This window comes from Antrostomus carolinensis, unplaced genomic scaffold, assembly GCF_000700745.2.
Source record: "Antrostomus carolinensis isolate BGI_N321 unplaced genomic scaffold, ASM70074v2 scaffold23462, whole genome shotgun sequence".
NCBI lineage: Eukaryota > Metazoa > Chordata > Aves > Caprimulgiformes > Caprimulgidae > Antrostomus > Antrostomus carolinensis.
Window position 1 is genome coordinate 1 of NW_010297892.1, and position 25,931 is coordinate 25,931.

General features: G+C 38.0%; 1 protein-coding gene across 1 annotated transcript in view; it reads left to right on the plus strand.

Annotated features, from left to right (window-relative positions):
* Positions 1-91: 91 nt before the first annotated feature.
* DDX60 (DExD/H-box helicase 60) overlaps positions 92-25,931 on the plus strand; it is a gene marked incomplete at its 5' end in the record, with an annotated part of 36,984 nt that continues 11,144 nt past the window's right edge. The window contains 20 exons of the mRNA XM_029083569.1: positions 92-253; positions 1,002-1,104; positions 1,828-1,943; positions 4,220-4,383; positions 6,223-6,475; positions 7,393-7,556; positions 9,006-9,158; positions 10,128-10,277; positions 11,324-11,443; positions 12,808-12,903; positions 13,620-13,735; positions 14,250-14,395; positions 14,582-14,691; positions 14,799-14,903; positions 14,990-15,118; positions 15,944-16,071; positions 19,156-19,314; positions 20,569-20,713; positions 22,229-22,381; positions 25,373-25,477. Coding sequence (XP_028939402.1) covers positions 92-253; positions 1,002-1,104; positions 1,828-1,943; positions 4,220-4,383; positions 6,223-6,475; positions 7,393-7,556; positions 9,006-9,158; positions 10,128-10,277; positions 11,324-11,443; positions 12,808-12,903; positions 13,620-13,735; positions 14,250-14,395; positions 14,582-14,691; positions 14,799-14,903; positions 14,990-15,118; positions 15,944-16,071; positions 19,156-19,314; positions 20,569-20,713; positions 22,229-22,381; positions 25,373-25,477 — 2,777 coding nt within the window. The remainder of the gene's footprint in view (positions 254-1,001; positions 1,105-1,827; positions 1,944-4,219; positions 4,384-6,222; positions 6,476-7,392; positions 7,557-9,005; positions 9,159-10,127; positions 10,278-11,323; positions 11,444-12,807; positions 12,904-13,619; positions 13,736-14,249; positions 14,396-14,581; positions 14,692-14,798; positions 14,904-14,989; positions 15,119-15,943; positions 16,072-19,155; positions 19,315-20,568; positions 20,714-22,228; positions 22,382-25,372; positions 25,478-25,931) is intronic.

Below are 25,931 nucleotides of genomic sequence, written 5' to 3' on the forward strand. Positions count from 1 at the left end.
CACTCCCTCACTTTTTCCTTCTCTTGCTCTTTCTTTCTTGCTTGCTTTTTTGCTCTCTCTTTCTCTTCCCCCTCCCTCCCTCCCTCTGCAGGATTGGAGTTCAAAAAGGAATTGGGGAAAGAAATGGAGGATGAATACCAATGTTTATGGAACACTGTAACAAAATTGGCCATGAAGTACAGTTTCGGAGATGCTTTCCCAGTACGAAAGACCTCCCAACTGTTTCTTCAACAGGAACAGAGATTATGCAGAGGTACTGACAACTCCACAAATTTGAGAGGTAGAAGCATGATCTTTATTACTGTCACTAGAAGTCCTAGGAGTAGTGATCTGAGTTTATCCTGATCAGAAATCTAATCCATGCTTCATGGATTCTCTCCTTCTTCCTTCCACTGTGGACAGCACAAGTATTGTTATTGAATTCAGTAGAAATTTGGTTTGGTTCCATGATTTGTGAATGTTCTTCAGCTGGTTTCAAAGTGGGCAAAGTGGCTCTAGTGGGCAAAATAAGACAATTTCTTTGTTATCTGTGGGGTATTAAGGCATTTTCTGGCACAGCATTTGTGTTGCCTATTTCTGTATCGCTTTTGGAGGCTTTGAAGTTATGGCTAGACTTCATATGTGGGAAGGTTGCACAATGTTACATGTCATCTTTAGTTATCTAATGTAAGTGCATATTTAGGAGACTGTGGTCTTTATGGAATCAGTGCAGGAAGGTAGATGCCTGTGAGATGGGACAGGTAATAGCATTCAAAAAAGTTAGCATAGATGTCTAAAATACTTATGAGAGTATCTACTTGGAGGCATAATATCTGCTTCATTCTTCTTCCTGTGCTTGAGATGAAACAGGAAAAGGGAAACTAGTGAACTGCTGCTTACTTTTAACAAATTTTACTTTATAGAATTTCATTTATAATGTAACTTAACATAATTTTCAATTATGATATGCAATTATATATATTCTTAATTAAACAATATTAACTATTTTTTACACTGTAAAGACTATGAAGAAGAAATTCCTAACATTGGACTAATCTCAGTGAAATCTGATCTTGTTGAAGAATATGCTGGAGATGTTTTGAAAGACCTACCTGTTTTAGAAAGGTACATATATAAGTTTTATTCTAATGAAATAACATTATATGGGCTTATTTTCTACTCCCCTGCACTTTACATCCATTTAATGTTCAATTTGTACAAATATGGAAGTGCTTTCGCTGTGACTACTTAAAATTTCACATTTACATGTACTGGTTCAGAACAAGAATGGATAAAAGTCAATATATCCGTGTTTTCTCATACTGTTATTTGTTTGCATTATAGTATTTGATTCTTATTCTACATACTGGAGCTGTTTTTCTTAATGTACAATTTGTATTTGAAAGGCCTTATCTTAAATTGCAAAGCTCAGATTCATTTCAGGAAAAGAAAAATATTAAATAAAAGTACTGAAAAAAAGTAAGATGATATTATCCTTTAAATTTGCTCTGCTGCTTGTGGAAGTGGTTTCTGTGCTGTGCAATTAGTATTTTTTAGCCAATGCGTGAGTTATGTAGTTACACTGCATTCTGTGATTAGTCTGTCTGAAACTAAGAGGAAAACAATGGGGTTTTACTTTGTTAGTAATTCTTTCTGAAAAACTGGGGTCATCTTGAAACACTATATTTGGAGTAGAATTAAACCCTATGTTGATTTTCTGATACAGTAAAATTGTGTTTTGATAAATATCCAGTTATTTGAATGTTTTGACTGTTTCATTAGACACGCTGGAAAACACTTAATTTCTGCTCTGTTTCATGTTTTGTTTTGTTTTTTTTTTTATTTCAGTAATGATCCTTCAGTTACTTCACTTGTTAAATACAAGGAATTTGATGAGCTTTGTCACTGGCATTCTGGCAGACCTTTGACTGAGGAATATGAGCGAGTACGGTGCAATGCTGATGGTAAGGAAAACAAAGACAAAGCCCATGTGCCTGTGTTGGCTAGAACAGTATTGTAGAGGTTATCGTGGTCTTGGAGAAGGGCTTTTCATTTCAGAAAATATTTTGAACTGTATAAGTGTTTGCCGAACTAGAGCTACTGCAATAGATACATTATACTTAAACTGATGTGCCTGTGCATTATGTGTATGCATTGTGTGTTAGCTTAAATGGCTCTAACGAGTATAACAGAATGAGCAAGTGTGGTCAGATGTTCAAGGTACGTTCCCTTCTGCTTGTGAAATGCTTCACAGATTTACATAAGCAAACTGTATGTACATGTGCAGTTTAATGTTTAAATATAGAGTTTGGATAACGCTTGATAAGCACATCCACACATAGGCAAAATCTGCTCACATGTTTGCACAGTACACACATAGCCAATCTTATATTTTGAGAAAAGAAATTCAGAAGTAAAAGAAGGTGTAATGGTTTAACCCCAGCTGGCAGCTAAGCACCACACAGTCGCTTACTCGCTCCCCTCCACCTCAGTGGGATGGAGGAGAGAATCAGAAGGGTAAAAGTGAGAAAACTTGTGGGCAGAGATGAAGACAGTTTAATAGGTAAAGCAAAAACTATGCACGCAAAAAAAGGAGAACAAGGAATTCATTCACTACTTCCCATCGTCAGGCTGATGTTTAGAGCCATATCTAGGTAAGCAGGGCTTCTTGAAGCACAATGGTTAATTGGGAAGACAAACACCATCACTCCAAACATCCCCTGCCTTCCCCTTCCTCCTTCTTCCCCCTGCCTTTATTGTTGAGCATAATGTCACATGGTGCAGAATATCCCGTTGGTCACTTGGAGTCAGCTGTCCCAGCTGTGTCCCCTCCCAGTTTCTTGTGCACGCCCAGCCTGCTTGCTGGTGGCTTGGCGTGAGAAGCAGAAAAGGCTTTCATGCTGTATAAGCCCTGCTCAGCAATAACTAAACGCCTCTGTGCTTTCAACACTTTTCATCACAAACCCAAAACAGCCCTATACAAGCTACTATGAAGAAATTTAACTCTATCCCAATAAAATCAGCACAGAAGCAAACAAAATTTTGTATCATAATTCTTGATGTTAGGCATTTTATTTTCCTGTAAGTTTTTTTCCAGTTTGAGATACTAAGAAAAACAAACCATGGACTTAGTTTTGATGTTAGATTTACATGTTTACATGAAGTAAAGTATATGGTACTGTACGTACCAGCAAGTACATGAAACTTTATCTCAAAGATGTTCCCATCATCTATTGCATGATACAGTGAATTAAACTTTGAAAAACCTACTAGGAGTTGAGAATGGATTACTGTTGGTACTTCCAGTGTTGCTTATGGTTTTCATTTAGTGACTTAGAAATATTGTTTCCTGAGCGGGTATTTGCACCACTTGACCTCTGAAACCAGGGTTCCATCTGCTCATCTTCCAGACTGGTTGATTTTTTGCATTCTTCTGTGCACTGTGATTTCAACAGGAAGTTTGGAGAGCATAACCTGCAGGATAGTAGCTAAAGCACCTTCCTTAATGTTCGAGTGGAAGGTTTATGTCCACTCCAGCTGAAGAGAAGGCCCTCTCTCTCCCATGCCTTGCATGAATACTCTGAATGCTGGCATATGTCATTGCAGTCTTTCTTGTGAAAAACAGAAATATCTTCTGAGATGGTCTCCACACTCAGAAACTGACTCATCATTTTGATTTTGGGGCAGAGCAGAATGCCTAGGCTTCATTGTGGAGCTATCCATGTGCTCAGTTCGGTATCTTCCACTGGCTAGCCTAAGTGTTCCAGCAGCTTTAGTTATTTATGTTCTGATGAAGAGTCATGTTTTCATGGGGAAGAGGTCTCTTTCTGATGATCTGAACTGCCTTTGGAAGACACCTTCCTGTTTTCATGGACTGTGAAAAGCCTAGGCACTTTGCTCAAACAGTTATAAGTTCTTTACAGGCATCCTGCTTGTTAAGTTTTCCAACATTTTAATGTGTGGCTGGAGTAGTTTTAATTAGAGTCTATTGCCTGTCTCTCAGATAATTCAAAGTACTGTTGCATTTCAGTGAGTCTTAGTGGCCACCCTCTTTCAAAATGTTTTTTTGCCTTTAGGTCAATCAGGAATTTTTAGGAAATTTATCCATTACCTAACTAGCTTTTCTTGGAAGTAGATTAGGCTGGAATTCTATCAGTGTTTTTCAATAAATTATATAATTTTATTAATTTTTAATCAATTATCAGTTCTATCAGAGTGTTTTTTAATCAATTATTATTAGCAAAATCCAAAGATCCAGAAGAAAGAAGACAAATACAAAAGTTACAGAGTTTTTATCATTTTTATGGAAGCACTTTGGAAGGCAGCACTTCAAAATTTATTGTACATCAAGAGGATATGTCAGGAAATGCTAATGCTGCTGTCAAAAAGACACAAAAAAAGCATGTGAGTATATTCAAGTTGCTCTTTCCAAATCTTTTTTTCTATTATCCAGGAAAGGATTTATATTATATGAGTCTCACAGCTGAAGTTTTATATTTTGAATGCACTAGTAGTTCTCAATTTAAGAAATTTAAATGCCTTTTTACTTCAAATTTATTTAGCTAATTGGCAAAAGTATTTTGTTACTAGTTAGGGATACTGATGAGTGATTATATTTTAACAGGCACAAGTAAATAAAAAAAAATAATAAATATGAACTCTGTAAAAGCTGATAGGTTTTGGCTCATGGCCAGTATTTTAATATGGAGTGAAGGAAACTAGAGTTCATTATTTTAATTTTTTTTAAGAAACTATTGAGAAATACAGGAAAAACGATTGTTCAGTTATTTATTTCCCTGCACTATTTGGAAACATTCTCTGTGAAAGATCCTGCAGATATTGTAATTAATCCTGACTATGTGAACATTGTCAGACATCACAGAGAATGTAGCATGTACTTGCATACTCATGAACAATACTGAGCAATAGTAATTTGAGTAGTATTTCATAACCGACTCTGAGCGCCCTGTCTACCCATCTTTTAAACACCTCCAGGGATGGTGACTCAACCACCTCCCTAGGCAGCCTCTTCCATTGCCTGATAACCCTTTCAGTGAAGAAATTTTTCCTGACATCCATCTGTACCTACCCTGGTGTAACTTAAGGCCGTTGCCTCTTGTTCTATCACTAGTTACCTGGGAGAAAAGACACACCCCCGCCTCCCTACACCCTTCTTTCAGGTAGTTGTGGACCGTGATAAAGTCTCCTCTCAGCCTTCACTTCTCTAGGCTAAACTGTCCCAGTTCCCTCAGCTGCTCTTCATAAGATTTGTTCTCCAGCCCCTTCACCAGCTTCATTGCCCTTCTCTGGACACACTCCAGCAACTCAATGTCCTTCTTGTAGTGAGGGGCCCAAAACTGGACACAGTATTCAAGGTGCAGCCTCACCAGTGCCAAGTACAGGGGAAGGATGACTTCCCTACTCCTACTGGCCACGCTATTTCTGATACAGACCAGGATGCCACTGGCCTTCTTGGCCAGCTGGGCACACTGCTGGCTCATATTCAGCCGGCTGTCAACCAACACCCCAAGGTCCTTTTCTGCTGGGCAGCTTTCCAGCCACTCTTCCCCAAGTCTGTAGCGTTGCATGGGGTTGCGACCAAAGTGCAGGACCAGACATTTGGCCATGTTGAACCTCAGACAGCTGGTTGCAGCCCATTGATACAGCCTATCCAGATCCCTCTGTAGAGCCTTCATACCCTCAAGCAGATCAGCATTTCCAGCCAGCTTAGTGTCATCTACGAGTTTACTGAGAGTGCACTCAATCCCTTCATCCAGATCATTGATCAAGATATTAAACAGAACTGGCCCCAACACTGAGCCCTGAGGAACACCACTTGTGACTGGCCTCCAGCTGGATTTAACTCCATTTACCACCACTCTTTGGGCCCAGCCATCCAGCCAGTTTTTAAGCCAGCAGAGAGTGTGCCTGTCCAGGCCATTGGCAGACCGTTTCTCCAGCTCAAGCAGAATGCTGTGGGAAACGGTGTCGAAGGCTTTACTGAAGTCCATGTACCCCACATCCACAGCCTTTCCCTTGTCCACTAAGTGGGTCACCTTATCATAGGAGATCAGGTTAGTCATGCAGGAAGTACTGTTTTAAATAATTCCCAAAACACGAGTCACACAGATGAGTTGAAAACTACAATGTACCTGCTGTGATTGTGTTTATGGATTTAAATTCTATAGGTGATGCATGCATGCAGGGGTGGTTAATTCTAAATATCTTCATTTTATTGGATAGAAAAGTAAAGCAGAAACAATTGTAGAGGAAAACAACAGGCGACTAAAAAGTAAAGAAGAAAAGAAAGAACAGGAGCAATGGAAAGCCTTGTGTATACCAACTGAAAAGGAAATAAAAGAAAATCTGACTGCTGGAATAAATAAATTGGAGTCATTTCTCAAGACCCTTAAAAATAAGTCTGTGAAGTTCAGCGTGGAAATGACAGGCCTGTCTGCCTGTTTAGAAGTGTGGAAGGAACACTGCAGAAAGCAAGGTATGATAGCCAAATTCATGTTCAGTATTCAAGTTCCACTCCCTTTAACCAGGAGAGTGAGTGACTTTGGATGTTCTCAGCTGGAATAAAGATGTGTAAATACAGCCCTGTCTCAGGAACATGAAACAGGCTGTGGTCCTCGTCAGCCATAAAGTATCCAATTAAATTGTATTGTAGCTGTTTTCCTGTTTTGCTTTGCAAACTTTGCATGCATAAATAATTTATTTATTGTATATATCTAATGATTATGTATCATGCACAGTAAAATGTATCTCTATTGCAGTGAATTGTTTAATTAGCTGAGGTGGTTTTCTCATAGTCTGAATGATGATGATTTGCACAGAAATCTGTGCTACCATCTGTAGTGGCCTTCTGTTTCAGCAGAATTAACTTGTTCAGTGCATACCCTCAGTCAGGAGGGTCCAAACATACACTGCACTAAACTTGTTTAGAGTTGTAAACATTAGAGTGAATTATGTTGTTAATAAGATTGAATAACAAATGTGTGGGTCAGGAAGATGAAATGGAGGAGCTCAGTTATTGCACAGATGTCAGAAGTATAACTTCTTGCTTGGAGGAGGCTTTGAACAACCTGGTCTAGTGAAAGGTGTCCCTGCTCATGGCAGAGGTGTTGAAACTAGATGATCTTTAAGGTCTCTTCCTACTTATACCATTCCATGATTCTATAACTCCCTTTTATAACTGAGTGTGCAGAAGCAGATAGAATTATTTGGGTTCTTGGTCTTCAGTGGCACTCTTTGTAGAGGGCACAGGAGTCTGGGTTCTCTTTGTCTAGTTGTCTTTGATTTTTCAGTTGTCATAAGTGTGATTGGATGGATAAGGTCTGTTCTAAAAACATCGAATATCAGAAGACTCGATACAATTGCCTCTTTTTTTTTTTTTTTTTTTTTTAAAAGGTAAGGAATCTAAAGATTTAAGCAAAGCTGTTCAAGTCATGAGGAGAATTCATATCCTTCTTGAAAAATATCAAGATCTCTTGGAGAAACCACATCTACAAAAGCTGACCACATATCTAAGACTTCTTGGATTTGAGAATTTGGCATACTCCCTATCTGGCCAGGTAACTTCATAGACTGTAATGATTCTACTGTAGCTGAATATCAACAGTGTTTTCTTAAACACTGATTAGTGTGTAGAAGTTCTATATTGAGCTTATTTTATTTTGTATTATTCCATAAGAGTTGGAACTGCCTATTCTTGCTTCAGATATTAATCTTAGTTCCATGGATACATTTCTCTGCTTGATGTGAGGACTAGCTGGCACAATAGGCCACCTCCTCTTTAGTAAACAGAAATTTATATGGCTGCAAAGATACCCTTTGAATTATTTTGAAAGCTTATTTCTGGAAAATTTTTATCATCCTTCCTTGAGGATCAGGACTAAGAGGTAAGGGAGGAAGTGATTGTTTTGTAAGAAATTTTCTTCCCTTGAAGAGTGGAAATTATTTGGCTCTTTTTCTATGTGAACTCAACTAGTATACGATGATTGTTTGCTCTTGGTTACATAGTTACCGTAAGGGTGTTTAGTGCTCCCAATAAAATATATTACATTTGAAGAAATAAAATTGTAGGAGCAAAGGATCTCAAAAGGTCTATTGTAGAAGTTTGTGGTGATAGAAGGGATAAGGTAGCAAGTTTAATGTCTTGCTCAGAAGATCAGTCAGTGCATTTTGGACCTACTTTTGCTTTTGCAGATGCTTGTTTCTGATTATTACTTTTGCCAAGTTGGGGAAATTTTAGGAATAATTGAAATTTTCAGAAATAACTGAAAATATTTATTTCAAGATATTGAAAAAGTTGTGAAATTTCCATCCTTGGAGATAGTAAAAACTTGTCTGAACGTAACCCTGAGTGACCTGATGTAATTGCACCAGCTTCTAGCAGTGAGTTGGATTGTCATCCAGACATCCCTGACAACCTAAGTTATTACAGGATTTTCTAATCTTCTGGTGTATGTTGTAACATGTAATGCTTTTCTATACAGCTTTCAGGATCAGGTGTAACCAGACATGTTCATGAACACTAAATTTGTTATGTCTTAGGGTCTACAGGGATTGTTTAAAAATACAAAGCTTTACAAAATTTGGGATCACACACAGGTTTTATATTGAATTTCCTTTTGCAACTGTGATTCACTGCACAAGGGGTTAGGGCAGGTTAAAGAGGAGAGACATAAATATAGGATGGGAAGATTCTGTCAGGCAATAGCTTGAAGAGATTAAGCTTTGCCTGCTAGCCAGTTTTGTTAGCTCTTCTGACAACAAGAACACCACCACCACCAGCTATGGAAGACATATTATTTTTAGAACATAGTCTCCATTGAAGAGTTACACGTGTAACCCTGACATGAGGCTATATGGTGTAGATTTCTGCAATAAATTATTTTAAAATCACCTGCAACTTCATATGTTATTCAAAGCTTGCAGAGCTCCACAGAGCAAAAGATGTGCTATTTTCTTAATCTCTTGCTAGCTTTCAAACCAACTTGAATTTTCATTTGGTCATATAGACAGGAGAAAATAATGATCAGAATATAAGCAAATATGCCATCGAAGTGGGTCCAGCTCGCTTTCAGCTACAATACATGGATTATTACTTGCTCAGAGAAGAGAGGAATGATCCAGATCCTCGAGTGCAACATTTTATACCAGATACATGGCAGGTAATGGGACACAAACTTTTTGCATAAAGTTAATGGAAATTATCTTTGATTTTTTTTTTCCATTTAAAAATATACATTATTATACTACTTGTCAAAAATAGTGTTGTTTAACAAATTCAATTTTGTAATAAATTTAACAAAGTCTGTAGGTCATTTTTGACTGTATTCCATGTTCTTTCTATACTGAGAGCTTTTCTACAGAGAGCTTGGCCCAAAGAATTCAACATAAGAAATGCTAAATCCATGGGATTTCACTGCTTATTGTTATATTTGATGGTGGTAATGCCCCATTTGGGTGATATCTGGCTCTTCATCCTCTGCTCCATTTATCCTTAAAGAATTACCCACAATAAGAGTTGAGAAATAACTTTTCTGTCTAAAGCAGAGTAAATCCAACTCAGATTTTCTTTTTTTTTTAATTTTTTTTTTAAATTACTGGGCTGGGAGGCCAATTAAATTTGCTGGAAACCAAAGGATTTTATGTAAGGTGAGAGAGCATGGAAGATGACAGTAATAGGGAATAAAACAGATTAGTAAACACTGTGTGCTAGGAGCAGGAGAGAGATTTGGACAGTATTGATGTAACTGTTATAATGCAAGAAAAAGTACTGCCTTGTATAAAACAATAAAGTTTTTGGAACTAAATTGTACAGTGCTGAGTTAATTTGTTTTATTTTTTAATTTGGAAATGTCCAGGTTTGGACTCAGAATGTTCTGGTATCAGTATCTCAGACCAAATAATTGAAATAGACAAGTTATAATTTGCCGTTCCATTTTTTTTCCACTAACAGTTTAAGAGAAAAGAATACAGTCATAAAATGACTGGGTTAACTCTGACTTTCTGTAGTCTAAAATCTGTAGATAAGGTCTATTCGCAAAAACAAGGGATGTGTTCACAGAAAGAGCTGGTTTACTCAATAAGAACTTCATAACAAGACAATTTGACATAAGTAACTGCTTTTCTCTTAGCGAGAACTTCTTGATGCTGTAGATAATAATGAGTCTGCAGTGATTGTCGCTCCCACTTCATCAGGAAAAACGTATGCATCATACTATTGCATGGAAAAAGTTCTAAAAACGAGCAATGAAGGAGTGGTTGTGTATGTTGCTCCTACAAAGGTGAGGCTGCATCCTACTACATATTCTGTATGACTATGATATTTCTCAGTATGATTCTGAAACTGTTTAAGGGAACTTGTTACACAAATTTAGTTGATAATTTTTAATTATTATTAGAAATCAAATCTTTACATTCTATTTTGCATTTACATTTATTAGAAACAGTGTGTTTTCCAAAAATCTTCAAAATATTTAAGCTCATGTAGAGTTTTAGTCTATTCATATCTGTATAGCTAATTTAAGGTCAGAAACACTAATATAAACAAAAGTGCTGTAAGTAGCATGTTAGGTAAATGATGAGAGTTCCAACACAATATGGTGAAAGTAATGTTAGAACAGAACAATGACCAAGCAAGTCAAGTTGTTGTTTTCTAGTTGAGTTCACCATTAGATGATTCAAGAGAAAATTTATGAAACTCTAAGCAATGGGATATATTTAATGAGAGTTCTACCCTAATAGTTAAGAACTGATTTAAGTGCTGAGGCACAATGTTTTGATTTCTTCCGAAACTTATTTTAATGTTCAGTGACATGATTTTTGGATAGTGAATTATATGTACTGTTATTCAATAACAATCTCTACGGATTATTTTCTATAAGTAAAATGATTTTTTTTTTTTTTGTGATTATACACAGGTTGGGCATCAAAATTGTCTTTTAATTTGAATATCAGTCTGAATGCAGAAATATATTTTATCCCCGCAGCCCCAGGACTTTGAGATAATTAAAGTGCTTGCAGACGCAGTAGAATGTGATCTGTTTTTAGCTGCTTTGGAAATAATTAAAGTACAGAATCAATAATGTATAACTCACTTTACACAACGCTAATTTTCTTTGAAAGCATTTGAGTATAATTGAAAATCAAATACCATATCTTTTTAAAGTTAATATTATTGACAGTCTAGACTTAGTAATACATTACATACTACATAATACTCCAGTATGTTAATGTCAATGACAAAATTGAATGCTTTTATATGTCTTGGAATATCATATGCCTTTAGACATACACTGTCTGGTTTTGTTAATGACCTGCTTTATTTAAGGCCCTTGTAAACCAAGTGGTGGGAACTATATACAATCGATTCACCAAGAAACTTCCAGATGGATTGGTAGTATGTGGAGTCTTCACGCGAGATTATCGCAGTGATGTAATGAATTCTCAGGTATATTTTTATCAATATTTGAACATATAATAGTAGTGACTTCTGTATTCCATCTGGCTTCTGAAAATGTTAATTCTAATTGTAACAATTGTGCCATTACTAAATACCCAGTTCAGGAATACTCTAAGCATGTTTGTACTGCTTACCAGAAGCTTTCAGTCTATGGTGTACAACCTTAACTATTCATCCTTAGGGGACATACAGTTGATTACTTGTTCTGGTTAAAAGAAAAACCATTAAAATCCTTTGGTTACCAGCATACAGCAGATGCCTTACAGAAATCCAGACAGAATACATCAGTAGCTCTTCCCTTGTCCACTGATGTAGTCACTCTATCATAGAAGGCCATTAGGTTGGTCTCTCTTGTAGTGAGGAGTCCAGAATTGGACACAGGACTCCACGTGTGGCCTCATCAGTGCTGAGTAGAAGGGAAGGATCCCCTGCCTTGATTTGCTGGCAACAGTCCTCCAAATGCACCCCAGAATACCATTAGCCTACTTTGCCACAAGGGCACATTGCTGCCTCATATTCAACCTGGTGTCCACAGGGACCCCAGCATACACTGGTGCATGAGGTTGTTCCTCCTCAGGTACAGGACTTTGCACATCTCCCTGTTGAACTTCATGAGAATCTTGTCAGCGCATTTCTCCAGCCTGTCTAGGTCCCTATGGATGGCAGCATGACCCTCTGGCATATCAGCCACTCCTCCCACTCTGGTGTCATCAGCAAAACTGCTAAGTGTACACTTTTCCTTATCATTCAGATCATTAATGAAGATGTTAAACAGGGTCAGACTGGTGACCCCTGGGGTATGCCACTAGTTACTGGCCTTCAGCTAGACTTGGTACCACTAATCACCAGCCTCTGGGCTCAGCCTTCCATCCAGTTTTAAGTCCACCTCACCATCTCCTCATCTGGTCCATACTTCAACAACTTGTCTGTGAGGATCTTATGGGAAATGTTTTTAAAAGCCCTGCTGAAGACAATATCCACTGCTCTCCCCTCATTACCAAGCCAGTCATTTCATCATAGAAGTTGGTCAAGCATGACTTCCCCTCAGTGAATTCATGCTGAATACTCCTGATGACTTTCTCCTTCTTTGTGTGCTTGGAAATGATTAGTTGCTCCAGGACTAGTTGCTCCATCACCTTCCCAGGGATTGAGGTGCGGCTGACCAGACCGTAGGTTCCTGGATCCGCTTTCTTACCCTTCTTGAAGATAGCAGTGACAAATCATTAATTCATTCTTGCTTACCTTAACATCAAATACTTACATATTTTTAAATGCTTTTTAAATATAGAGTCTAGTTGTAGCAGATTAGTCTGTGTACTTGAAAATAATGCTTTACAAACCGTTCTTCTTAGATACTAGTGACTGTGCCTCAGTGTTTAGAAATCTTGATGTTGTCTCCTCGTTGCCAGAAATGGACCAACCGGATCCAATATGTTATATTTGATGAGGTAGGCATTTTTTAATAGTAACCAGTTTAACAAATATATGAAAAATCTTGAGGAAAAATGCCGAAAAGTCAATTTTTCATTGCATATATTATTGCTGGTAGAAAAAAAAAAACCAACTATTTTCAGAAATATTATTTCAGACTAACTTGCTTTTTCCTGTGTGCTGATAGTACTTATGTACTCTAGTGATAGAACTGAAAACTCTGTTAGTCCTCAAGAAGATGTACAGTTCAGTCAAAGCTACCAGAAACTTCCTTTATTTCTCTTGAGCTGGTTAATTGAAAAACTAAGAGCCACTACTGTAGTGTCAGTGGCACAAATGGAACACTCCAGACTGGGATCACATACATTTCACATCATATGGTATTTGTCAGTCTTTCCAGGGAAAAGGTCAATGACTAATCTCGCTAAATTTAAAATTTCTACTGTATTCTTTCTTGTATATAGAATTAATTGCAAATGATGCCATTATCTAGGGTACAAACAGTGAATGTAGTATTGAAATTTAGACTGATTTGTTATCCAGTGAAGTCTGGTGAGGGATTAACTGACCTTTGATTTGGATGGCATGATCTTTTGCTACAACGTAAGAATTATTCAGTACTGATCTTGCCAAACTTTTGATTTTTGCAAAACACAAACCAACTCCTGTTATGACTGCACTTCGATAAGGAACGTTTCTTCTTTTATTTAAATCCTTTTCCCCAAAAACATAGGTCCATTGTCTTGGCAGTGAAATTGGAGCAGAGGTTTGGGAGCATCTTCTGGTAACAATTCGATGTCCATTTTTGGCACTCTCTGCTACTGTCAGTAACCCGGAACACCTGACCGAGTATGTGTGGAATTTTCTTGCTCACAACAGCATATTTAAATTGGATATGAACGGTTTTAGATAGAGAGATCAGTTACTATTGGGAAGCAACTGATTTGGAGTTATGTTGTTGTATGTATTATGCTACCCTCGCTCCCCCAATTAACACAAAACGATGCTGTAACTCTTAACTCTGTAATGAGAACAGGTACTACTATTCCTTCGGGCCCTATAATTGAACTCTGCAGAGGAATTTAGGAGGCTTTGACATCTATTTGAATTGCCAAAGCCTGATAAGCACGCTTGTCCATCAACAGTCAGAGAAGACACTTGCACTGTATTTATATATGTAATGGTGCTATTTCACATTTTTTATTTGCACCCTGGGATAAGCTGGAAAAAATTGAGGATGGTGAGGGGGACTGGAAATTCTAAAGGAGAAATTAAACAGGTTGTAGTAGTTAATCTATTATAGGTGTAGCAATTTTCTTAAAATATATTTTACAGCTGTTTTTATTTTATTCTTGCACTGTAGGTGGTTACAATCTGTGAAAAGGTATTGGCAACGTGCTGAAAATACAATAGAAAGAAGCTCTACAAACTCTGAAAAGAACTTTACCAGAAAATTTAAAGTGAAATCTAAAGTACAACAACAAAAGAAATCATATCGTGTTAGACTAGGTGTGTATTATAATATTTTGTAACTAAGAAATACATTTTGGTGTTATTTCTACAAAAACTTTAAACATGGAGTGTGGAATTAAGCATATTTTATTTTGGTTTTTATTTTAAATAAAAAAAAATCTTGTAGTTCTTGCTTTGTAAGACAGCCAAGTGCATCACAACATCATTTTTATCTCTTCACAGTCTTGTATGAAGAAAGATACAATGATTTGGAAAAGTATGTTTGTTCTCTAAAGGGCAGTGATTTTATCATTGAACATTGTCATCCGTGTGCTGCATTAACAGTCAATCATGTAAGCATAATACTGGTGTCAATATTGTTCAGAAACAGTTACATTTACACAACATGGATTCCATCAAAATTATTTCTTTATTTTTCTTTTGTTTAAACTCTTTGCAGATTGAGAACTATGGTATTCCTTCAGATCTTTCTCTGTCTCCACGAGAGAGCATTCAGCTTTATGATACAATGGTAAAAGTCTGGCAAAAGTGGCCAAGGGCAGAGGTGTGTATACACAGTTGTGGGCAAAATATATCAAAATGAATAGATAAAAAAGTACTGCAATGTTTTATATTAATGTTGTTTTCCAGGAGCTAGATCCTGAGGAGTTTGTCTCTTTCAAGAATAAAGTAGTAATAAAAAAGTCAGATGTGAGGAAATATGAACAGGAACTGAAGAAAGAACTAAGCAACTGGATTGTGCTTGGCAAAAGACAGAAGGTAACAGTTGTTACAGGGTGCTTTCTTAAGATTGTTTACCGCTTTAATAGTATGCTTAGAGTTTCTCCTCCCATAGTTATTATTTATAAAGTTCAACTGCTGCTGTACTTGAAAGATAAGCACTAATTTCCACTAGCACTAGCATTTCCATAAGCACTTTCAAGGTGATGTTTTTACAAGCTTCTCTGGGAATCAGACTTACAATATTGCTGTGAGATTTCAATTCCTGATTCCTTTAGGTATCTCCTACAGTTAGTGAGAATATTGTGCTGTTGCTCTGCTTGTTTAATCTACCTCTTTTTGCTGCTTATTTGAAACCTTCTGTGTAACCACTGCCAGTGTTTATGTTGCCATGTAAAAGACAGAAATTATCACAATGACCAGAAAATCAAATCCTTGTTTGGAGGCAACCTATTCCTATATAATAAAAAAGAATATGAGGAGGCAGTGAATCAACAAACAGGAAAAAATAAAGAATATCTAGGGAAAAAATCAAGTTTCTTGGAATACGACACTTAAATGTGAAAATATATCATAATCAGTATGTTAGTGATACTTTATTATATGCACAGTGACGGTCATGAATGCTACAACAGTTTGCATTTTAAGCTCTTACCAAAGTCAGTTGGTAACTTGCAGACCTTTGTGGCTATTGTTGGCTATAGTTGATAACTTGCAGACTATTTGTGGCTGTTGCAGTTTGGAATGATTTAAAAAATTTGAGCTTATAGAAGTTGACACGGGAAAATGGAGTCTGCATAGTTGTTAGCCTCCAGCCAGAAGTTTCTGCCATTAAAATCTCCATAATACTACTACTTTGATCAGGTGAATGAGCTACTGGAGCACCTTAAGCCAAGACCTGTGGATTGCTCAGAACAGACAAAGTGGGAGCGTTTTGCAAGCTTTGTTGATAAATTACAAGAAATGGATAAGTTGCCTGCCATATTTTTTATGTAAGTATTCACATTGCATGTGTTATATGATTATTGCCTATATTCAGAAAAATGGGTATTGGAGATAATAATTTGATATGGCTTGGCAAATGCCATTAGTATGCTATTTGTTTAAAACCTTTGCTTTAAAACTGAAGGCCTACAAGCTCTATCAACCCATGTATCTTCATGGCACTAAAGGTTTAAATAAAACTGGGAGCATTTAATTACTCTGTGGAAAGGGTAGAATCCATGCATGATGTCTGAGAAGATCACCAGAAACTGAATCACATTAAAATGAGAGTCATATTCTCTGTTGCTTTGCCCCAGTGTCGTCAGTAAAACTTGTGGAAAGCGTATGCTGTTTATTTAGAGCTGCAAGTTGTGTATGTAGGGTCAGATTTGCTAGGGAAAAGGGTGGAATGAGGTTCTGTTAATATGTGTATTTGTCACATGGTGATGGTTCCACTGCAGAGCCTCTAACAGTCTCATCTTACATCCAGTGACATGCACCAAATCAGTCTGTTTTATATGTATGTGAGATGGAATTACATAACATCAAACATGGACAGCTTTGAGCCTACGGACAATACCATCATTGTCAGTGATATTGCTGATATTAGTAAAGCAGGCATGTACCTCAGTGCTGGACTTAATAATAAAAACAAAAGAAGCTGCTTATCAGTAAACAGATGTCGGTAAACAGCGCATATTCTCACTGTAATAATGCATAGGAACAACTATGTGAAAATGGAAAGTGTTCTCATCTCTGTATGAAGCGTGCCCTTCCTTACATTGGACACTTTGATAGTTAGGGGTACAATGCTCACTGCCATTTCAGTTCTCAAGTGCTTGATGCTGATAAAAAGGCATTTCTAAAAGAACTCTAGAAAGGAAGAAGCAAAAAGTGAATATACATCTTGATGACACATCTCAAATTACTCTAGTTGCTGATAAATTATTTATTTTTCTATTTTTCAGCGACTGTTTAATTGTAAATTAATGTTATGGCTGATTTCAAGCTGAGAGGCAATCTTCCCCCTCTACTCAGCCCTAGTGAGGTCCCACCTAGAGTATTGTGTCCAGTTCTGGGCTCCCCAGTACAGGAAGGACATGGAACTCCTGGAGTGTGTCCAGCGAAGGGCGACTAAGATGATTAAAGGACTGAAGCATCTTTCATATGAGGAAAGGCTGAGGGAGCTGGGCCTGTTCAGCCTGGAGAAATGACGACTCAGAGACATTTATAAACATCTAAAGAGAGAGTGTCTAGAGGACGGGGCCAGACTCTTCCCATTGGCACCCAACAATAGGACGAGAGGCAACGGGCATAAACTGCAGCACAGGAAGTTCCACCTGAACATAAGGAAGAACTTCTTTATTGTGAGGGTGACTGAGCACTGGAACAGGCTGTCCAGAGAGGTTGTGGAATCCCTCTCCCTGGAGATACTAAAAAACCATCTGGACAAATTCCTGGTTCATGTTCTGTAGGAGTCCCTGTTTCAGCAGGGTGGTTGGACTAGATGACCTTCAGAGGTCCCTTCCAACCTCAACCAACCATTCTGTGATCCTGTGACTTTTAGATAACTTGTAATTCCTTCAAATAGTGAACAATTTGGGGGCTGCTGTGTGCCCTGCAATATTATTTTGGGGCACTCAGTAGGAATTCTTGGTGACTTATGGCCCTGACAAGGGACTGCAGGTAGAATATGAATATCCTAGACAACACATAAATGATCACAGTGAGACAAGAACACATCCCAGATGCAGAACCTAGTGCTATCAAGCTGGAGGATGAGGTACAGAAATCTGTTATCTAAAGATCTTTTAAAGTACAGGTGTAGTGTAGCAGCACATGGTAGACCTCCCAGGTGTCTTTGTAGTCAGACAAAAGATTCAGAATTAAAAAACAAAACAAAAAAACCTCTCTAGTTAAATATCCCAGTCCTGAGAAATCATGATGGAGATGAAGAGGATGAGTAGCCCTCACAAGAAGTAGACAGTGACTTGGAGTGATAGATTGATATTTATCCTTTGTTGGTGCTAATAAGTTTTTTTTTCTCCCTAAGCCATTATTGATGCATGAGATTGCAAAGCAGTCGTGCTGTATGGTGTTATGTTAGCATGGAATTAATGGGGACTCCTGAGAGCACAGGTATCAGAGCTGTAGAAGCCAAATTGCTATCGCAGCCATTGATGGTAGGAAAAAAGAAATAGTACTTGGAGCTTACTTTTCTTTTCCTAGAGCCACCAAGGAAGAGGCTGGTACCACTTCAGTACTCCTTATGACTGGATAACCTCAACAGTAGAGAGAAATTAGATCAGTCAGTCTTGAGCTTCAAAGGGGAAAAAAAAGAGTAAATGGCAAATGACTGTTATTGAGCTCTGTCATCTGTGAAGATGTGAAAAGCTGAAGATATGGAGAGGTTACCTCCTAGCCTTAAAAATCTGGTTTTGGTCTTCCTGGATGAAAAGATAAAGTCCTTCAGTTTTTGCTCCTGTTCTTGGTGACTGACAGATTTCAATGACTTTTGAATATTCTAATGGACTAGGATGCAACCTACCCTGATGTTTTGCCAACACCTTGTATGGTGTTAGTTAACAGGATCTGCCTGCTGCAACAATAATAAAAAACCTCACTTTTTGAGAGTGAAGCTGAAAAAGTCTTCATCCCAATTAAATTTCAAACTGTCCAGTACTGAAAAAGCTATGAGGAAGAACAGCTATGTAGAAGACCAAGAAAGACAGGCACTGATTCTCAACTGGGTAGTTGAAAAGAATTGAAACTATTTAAGCTACAATTTGCTTTATCTGTATGTCCAAGTGGCCAGCTTAGGGAAAGGTAGAGTTGAGCATACTTTCTATAGATAACCTAACCTATTGGCAGAACCATTTTACATTTTACCACTCAGTTTTGGAATAATAGCAGTTTGAAAGTGAATGCAGACTCTGATTTGGAGAGGTAATAGGGATATGCTTCTAATGATAAGATTCTAACTAACATCATGATAAGGCTCACTGCATATTATTGTAACAGCATTACATATAAATAAAAAACTCTATTGGAGTTCACCTAACTGATGTATATTATATATTATTTACTTTAAGATTTAACCTGTATTCAGTGGAATCTGCAGCCAAGAATGTATTCCTCAATTTGCTGAAAAAACAAAAAAGTGATCAAGACCCTAATACTGAGAGGGAAAAAGAACATTTAAAGGATGAACTAAGAAAAGTGAAAAAAATGCTAATAAAATTCAACTCTCAGTAAGTACTATAACTATATATTATTAAAAAGCTTAAATGTTATGACGGAGCATAATTTTGTGATAACTTATTTCTGGGAAATGTACCTTACAGCAGCACATTCGTCCAGCTTGTGGTACAGTAGTCCCTGCTCCTCTTTGTACTTCAGCAACCTACACAGTAGAGCAGCTCTCTGGCAGGTATCAATCAGCAGTACTCAGTGCACAGTCAACCAACAGGAAGATACTAATGTTGCTGACATTGCGTAACGGGCTGGCACTACAACTTGAGAAGCAAAGAGAGAGACCTAGGTGTGTGAGATTGGTCAATTTGGAATAATTCACTGCTGAGATATCAAAATATCAGAACAGTTCTTTCTCCAGACAGTAACTTGTGACATGGATCTCTTAAAAACAGCGTAGCATCTGACCCTGGTGCTGGGTCAGCCACTGTGGGAAAATAATTCCATAGTTTAGTTTCACCATGGCTGGTACAGTGGTGGATCCCCGAAGTATGGGTTCACCTGAATGGTGAGATGTTCTTTGAATATTTGTCATCCTTTTGCTTGGATTGTACTGTATTTGTTTCCCCCTTAACCTTGAATTTTATTGATTTTGTGATCATAGAGTACAGATTTTTATAAGGCATTTGGCAATAGGGCTATAGTTATAAGGATTGTCAGGAGCATAAAGCATCGTGGTTTTGCCCTTCTAATCATGACAATTTATAGTGCATTCTTTAGACATAGTATCATGAAAGAATGAAATTAGCTGACTTTAACAGTAGTAAGTGAGAGCTTGAAAATCCAGTAGGAATTTAGGCACATATTTAGAGATTGAAGTGGCTTGAAAATCTGTTTCTAGATAGTTTTCCATCTCCTCTTGTCTTCAGATCCTGTCTTAAATCCTTGCAGTCCATGTCATTATTGGCATTAAATCCATCACATTTCTCTTTCATGTTTAATTCTGCTCCTGTGTAATTTTGTTACCTTACTAATTTACTAAATGAGGTACTTAAAATTGTTGTATTCATCTTCCTCCATTTTTGTAATTACTATGATTCCTCCTCTGTACTTCACCCAGAATTACTTACTGTTTTACACACAAGCCATGATAAAAGGAAGCTGTTAACATATCAGTATATTTACATTAACAGATCTACCTACATGTTTGAGTGTACAGTTTAAAAGGGAATGAGTTTGCATCTTTTTATTTTAAAATCAATGAATGTATGTTAATTACATTAAAAATACTTTAAATTGTATATGGTATACAGGAATGCCAAAAAGTTGAGCCCAAGTAAAATGGAAGACATGGTACATCTTTCAACTCAAAAAAACCAATTAGAAAAAAGACTTAAAAGGCTAACTGCTATCCCTTCTGCATGTACTTATGCTGATCCTAAAGCAGTGGATGAAGATGTAAGTAATTCACTCATAATTATAACATGGTTGTCATTTTGTATGTCTAGAATGCATGAATTTGTGCATAAATGCACAAAATATATATAAAGTGTGATTCAGTTGTACTTAATAACAGTGTGCAATGAAACTTCATGAAACATTCTGAATATTTCCATTTAAATTTGATTTCAGGTATCAATCTTAGATAACTTTATTTTTAAGATGTATGGGCAAATTTCATTCTGCCAAATAAAAAAAAAGATGTTGACTTGTCCTTGTGAGCGGAGTCCTGAGATGTATACTACTATTAATTAATTTCCATGAACTCTCAGCAATGCAGCTCTCCTGATTGTTGATTCAGATCTCAGACTTGTATTTTTCTGACTGAGCCATCAGCGTAGGCTATATGTCACCTTTGTGTGCTTATCAAAACATTTTTAAGCCCTTCATATCTTGTAAAAATAGTAAATAATACATTATTTTAGGCTGTAAAAGTTCTAGTCCCCACAAAGCAAAATTTTCAACGCTCTTCAATGTGTTTATGCCCCCTGAGGAGAAGGCGAGAAAAGCACTGAAAATCTGCAGATGTCCATTAGAAATATTAATGTATGTATTTGTACACAAATAATTAAGGAATAATTTACGAGAAAAATTTATATGACATGGTTTCTAGCAGTATTGGGTGACTAGGCCTTGATCCAGGAGATCCCCTCTGGTCTAAACTTCCTGAAACATGACTGTAGTTCATATAGCTAGCTCTTTGTGGCTGGGTATTTTTAACTAAAAAATGTAATTGTGATATATAGCTCTTAATTCAGAGAAAAGGTGCTCAAAATTTTGATGAAGTGTCTTAATAATGCTTTTTGCTTATTGTGATGTGTCTTGAAAGAGAGGATGTGTATTGGGACCAAATGCTGTGTCTTGGGACCAAACTTGAAAATTCTCATAATTCCTTATCCTGGGAATTTGGGATCGCAATGGCATTTTTAGACTGCTGCCAGCCAGTGTGGAAGGAACATTGCTTCCCAGATTTGCTTAATTTGGTGCTATTTCTGAGTTTGGGAAAGAGAAGCTTCTAACTGTGTAGTGAGATGAGATGGCAGTGCTGAGCTGGGATGACAAATGAGAGCAAAAGAGTATCAGCTTCATGTAGCTACTTAGCAATTTGATCTGTAATAGTGGCATGCAGCACATGGTCATGAGGCCATGCTTTGAGCAGGAAAGTCATGAACATGTAAGCTTGCCATGTCTGGTTGCATCTAGCTACAGGATATGACAACTGGGACTGTTGTAATGGCATTTGTTGCAAAGGTGGAAAAACCTGGTAGTATATAGAAATGTTCTAAAGAGCCTGGATTTGTTGTCATAATGAAGCTACAGATGGTACACATCCAATTATATACTTTGGGCTTCAGGTTCACTGAAGGTCATAAACAGCTATATTTCTCTGTAGTGGTTGGAATTTTATCAAGTAAGACTTTTTTTTCCATTAAGAACACCTAGTTGTGGTTAATACTTCACTTCTATTTGTAGACTTTGAGGAAGATTTTTCATCGACTTAGGTTTGAAAGAAGAGGTTATCTGCAGCAAATGATGGCACGGAGGGGCATTGGGTATCATCATGGATCTATGGCCGCCAAGGAAAGACAAGCAGTGGAGATGCTTTTCAGGCTGGGATATATCAAGGTGGGTAAATTTGAATCAGTTCTTTTATTTTATATTTTAGTTTCTCTGTGTATTTAATTTAAAAATAGAGTGTACCTTTCACCAGTGGTAAAATATATTGTATTGAGTTTGTCATGCTCATTTAAAAAATGTTGACATGAAGTTTTCCATACAAATAAAATAAACTAAATGAACTGATAGTGATAGAACTTTATTTCTAAGAGTTTCTATCCTTCAGATTAGCATATCATAGAATCATTTAGGTTGGAAAAGACCCTTAAGATCATCGAGTCTAACTGTTAACCTAACACTACCAAGTCCACCACTAAACCATGTCCCTAAGCAGCTCCTCTACCCATCTTTTAAATACCTCCAGGCATGGTGACACAACCACGTCCTTGGGCAGCCTGTTCCAATGTTTGACAACACTTTCGGTGAAGAATTTTTTTCTAATATCCAACCTAAACCTCCCCTGGTGCAACTTGAGGCCATTTCCTCTTGTCCTGTCACTTGTTACTTGGGAGAAAAGATAGAGACCCACCTCACTACAATCTCCCTTCAGGTAGTTGTAGAGAGCAATAAGGTCTCTCCTCAGACTCCTTTTCTCCAGGCTGAACAATCCCATTTCCCTCAGCCACTCCTCACAGGACTTGTTCTCTAGACCCTTCACCAGTTTTGTTGCCCTTCTTTGAACATGCTCCAGCAACTCAGTATCTTTCTTGTGTTCAGTTTTGGGTCCCTTACTGCAATATTTGAGGTGCGGCTTCACCAGAGATGAGTAAGGGAGACAATCACTTCCCTAGTCCTGCTGGCCCTCACTATTTCTGATACAGCATCTTTTAGGATGCTATTGGCCTTCTTGGCCATGTGGACACACTACTGGCTTATATTCAGCTGGCTGTTGACCAACACCCCCAGGTCTATTTCTGCCAGGCAGCCCTCCAGTCATTCTTCCCAAGCCTGTAGCGTTGCCTGGGGTGGTTGTGGGTAGCATTGCATGGGGTTGTTACTTAACCTTGTTGAACCTCATGCAATTGGCCTCGGCCCAGTGATCCATCCTGTCCAGATCCCTCTGTAGAGCCTTCCTACCCTCAAGCAGATCAACACTCCTGCCCAACTTGGTGTTGCCTGCAGACTTAGACGGTGAACTCAATCTCCTCATCCACATTGTTGATAAAGGAGCTGGCCCCAATATTCTGTTGGACAGAGCTGACCCCAATATTGAGTCCTGGGGAACACCACTTGTGGCTGGCCACCAACTGGATTTAACTCTTTGGACCTAGCCATCCAGCCAGTTTTTTGCTCAGTGAGAAGGACACTTGTCCAAGCCATGAACAGACAGTTTTGGGTGCATTAAGAAGAGTGTGGTCAGCAGGTCAAGAGAAGTTCTCTTCCCTCTCTACTGTGCCCTGGTGAGACCAGATCTGGAGTATTGTGTCCAGTTCTGGGCTCCCCAGTTCAAGAAAGACCAGTAGAGAGTCCAGCAGAGAGCTACAAAGATGATTAGGGAACTGGAGCATCTCCCTTATGAGGAAAAGCGGAGAGACCTGGGTCTGTTTAACATGGAGATGAGAAGACTGAGAGGGGATCTCATCAATGCTTATAAATACCTAAAGGGCTGGTGTCAAGAGGATAAGGCCAGACTCTTTTCAGTAGTGCTCAGTGACAGGACAAGGGGCAATGGCCACAAATTGGAACACAGGAAGTTCCACCTGAAGATGAGAAAATTTTTTTTTACTTTGAGGGCGACAGCACTGGAAAAGGCTGCTCAGAGAGGTTGTGGAGTGTTCTTCTCTGGAGATGTTCAAAACCTTCCTGGATGCAGTCCTGTGCAGCCTGCTCTAGATGTACCTACTTTGTCAGGGGAGTTAGACTAGACGATCTCCAGAGGCCCCTTCCAACCTGTACCTTTCTGTGATTCACCAGGAGAATGCTGTGGGAAGTGGTGTCAAAGGCTTTATTAAAGTCCAGATAAACAACACCCACAGCCTTTCCCTCCCCACTAAATAGGTCACCTTGTCATAGAAGGAGATCAGGTTGGTGAAGCAGGACCTACCTTTCATAAACTCATGTTGACTCTTCCTGATCACCTGATTGTCCTGTAGGTGCCACATTATGGCACTCAAGACAATCTGCTCCATGATGTTCCCTGGCATCAAGGTCAGACTGACAGGCCTGTAGTGCCTGGATCCTCCTTCTGGCCTTTCTTGTAGATGGGTGTCACTTTTGCTAACTTCCAGTTCACGGGACCTCCCCAGCTAGCCAGGACTGCTGATAGATGGTGGAAAGTGGCTTGGTGACCATTTCCACCAGCTGCCTCAGTACCCTTGGGTGGATCCCATCTGATCCCATAGACTGGTGTATGTTTAAGTGATGTAGCAAGTCACTAACCATTACCCCTTGGATTATGGGGGCTTCATTCTGCTCCCCATCTCTCTTCCAGCTCAGTGGGCTGGGCACTCAGAGAATAACTAGTTTTACTGTTAAAGACTGAGGACCTCAGCCTTTTCCTCATCCTTTGTTACAGTATTTCCCCTCACATCCAGTAAAGGATGGACATTCTCCTTGGCCCTCCTTTTGCTGCTGATGTATTTACAGAAACATTTTTTAGTTGTCTTTTACTGCAGCAGACAACTGAATGCGTTTTAGTTAAATGAACTCTATAGGATTATGATATTTTAGTGTCTTCATGGAATACTTCAATTTGTGCCCAATTTAATATTATTTCAATTTGTGTTCCTTAAAAGATGCGGTACAAACTTCCAGGAAACAAAAGTTTAACGTGTATGTAATAGCTATGTGAACTACACTGAAGAGTGAAATTCATGTATGTTCATAGCTCTGTTAAATCCATCAGTTTAAAGTTGAGCTATATGAGAAACGATAGTAAAGTTCCTGTTGATTGAAGTTGGATATTACAGGTGTGTTTTTTGATTTTTTGTTTATTTGTTTGTTTTTTTAAATTGGATATTGCCATTTCTAATAGATATACTCATGTTTGATATTTTATAGGTAGTCACAGCTACTTCAACACTTGCTCTAGGAATCAACATGCCATGTAAATCTGTTGTCTTTGCTGAAGATTCCATATTTTTAGATGCCCTAAATTACAGACAGGTATGGAAATAGAATGCCTACTTTTTATTACAAGAACAGTACACTTGTAGCTGTCATCACACACAGATTCAGAAAAATGTATTATCTTCTACATATACTTCTGGGTATGTTCTGAGTTTTAGCTGTTCATTTTGGTGGCAATAACAGTTTCAACCAAGCTAATTTTATTAAATGTTTCAGAACTGCCAGCCCACAAACAATGTATGTAGTCAAAAGACCTATTTCAACAACGAAAGTATTACAACTAGTCGGTGAATTAAAGGCATAGACTTGGCTTTTGGTTATGGGAGCTGGAAAGACAAAAACTGTTTTGTTCTAGCAAGGGTTTTACAAATACGTGAAAAATATGCTGTGAGAACGTACAGTGGACATGTAACAAGGAAAAGAAAGATTCCTTACTGGATTAATAGTCATTTCCTTCCATTCTGGAAGTGTCACTCCACACAATGCAACA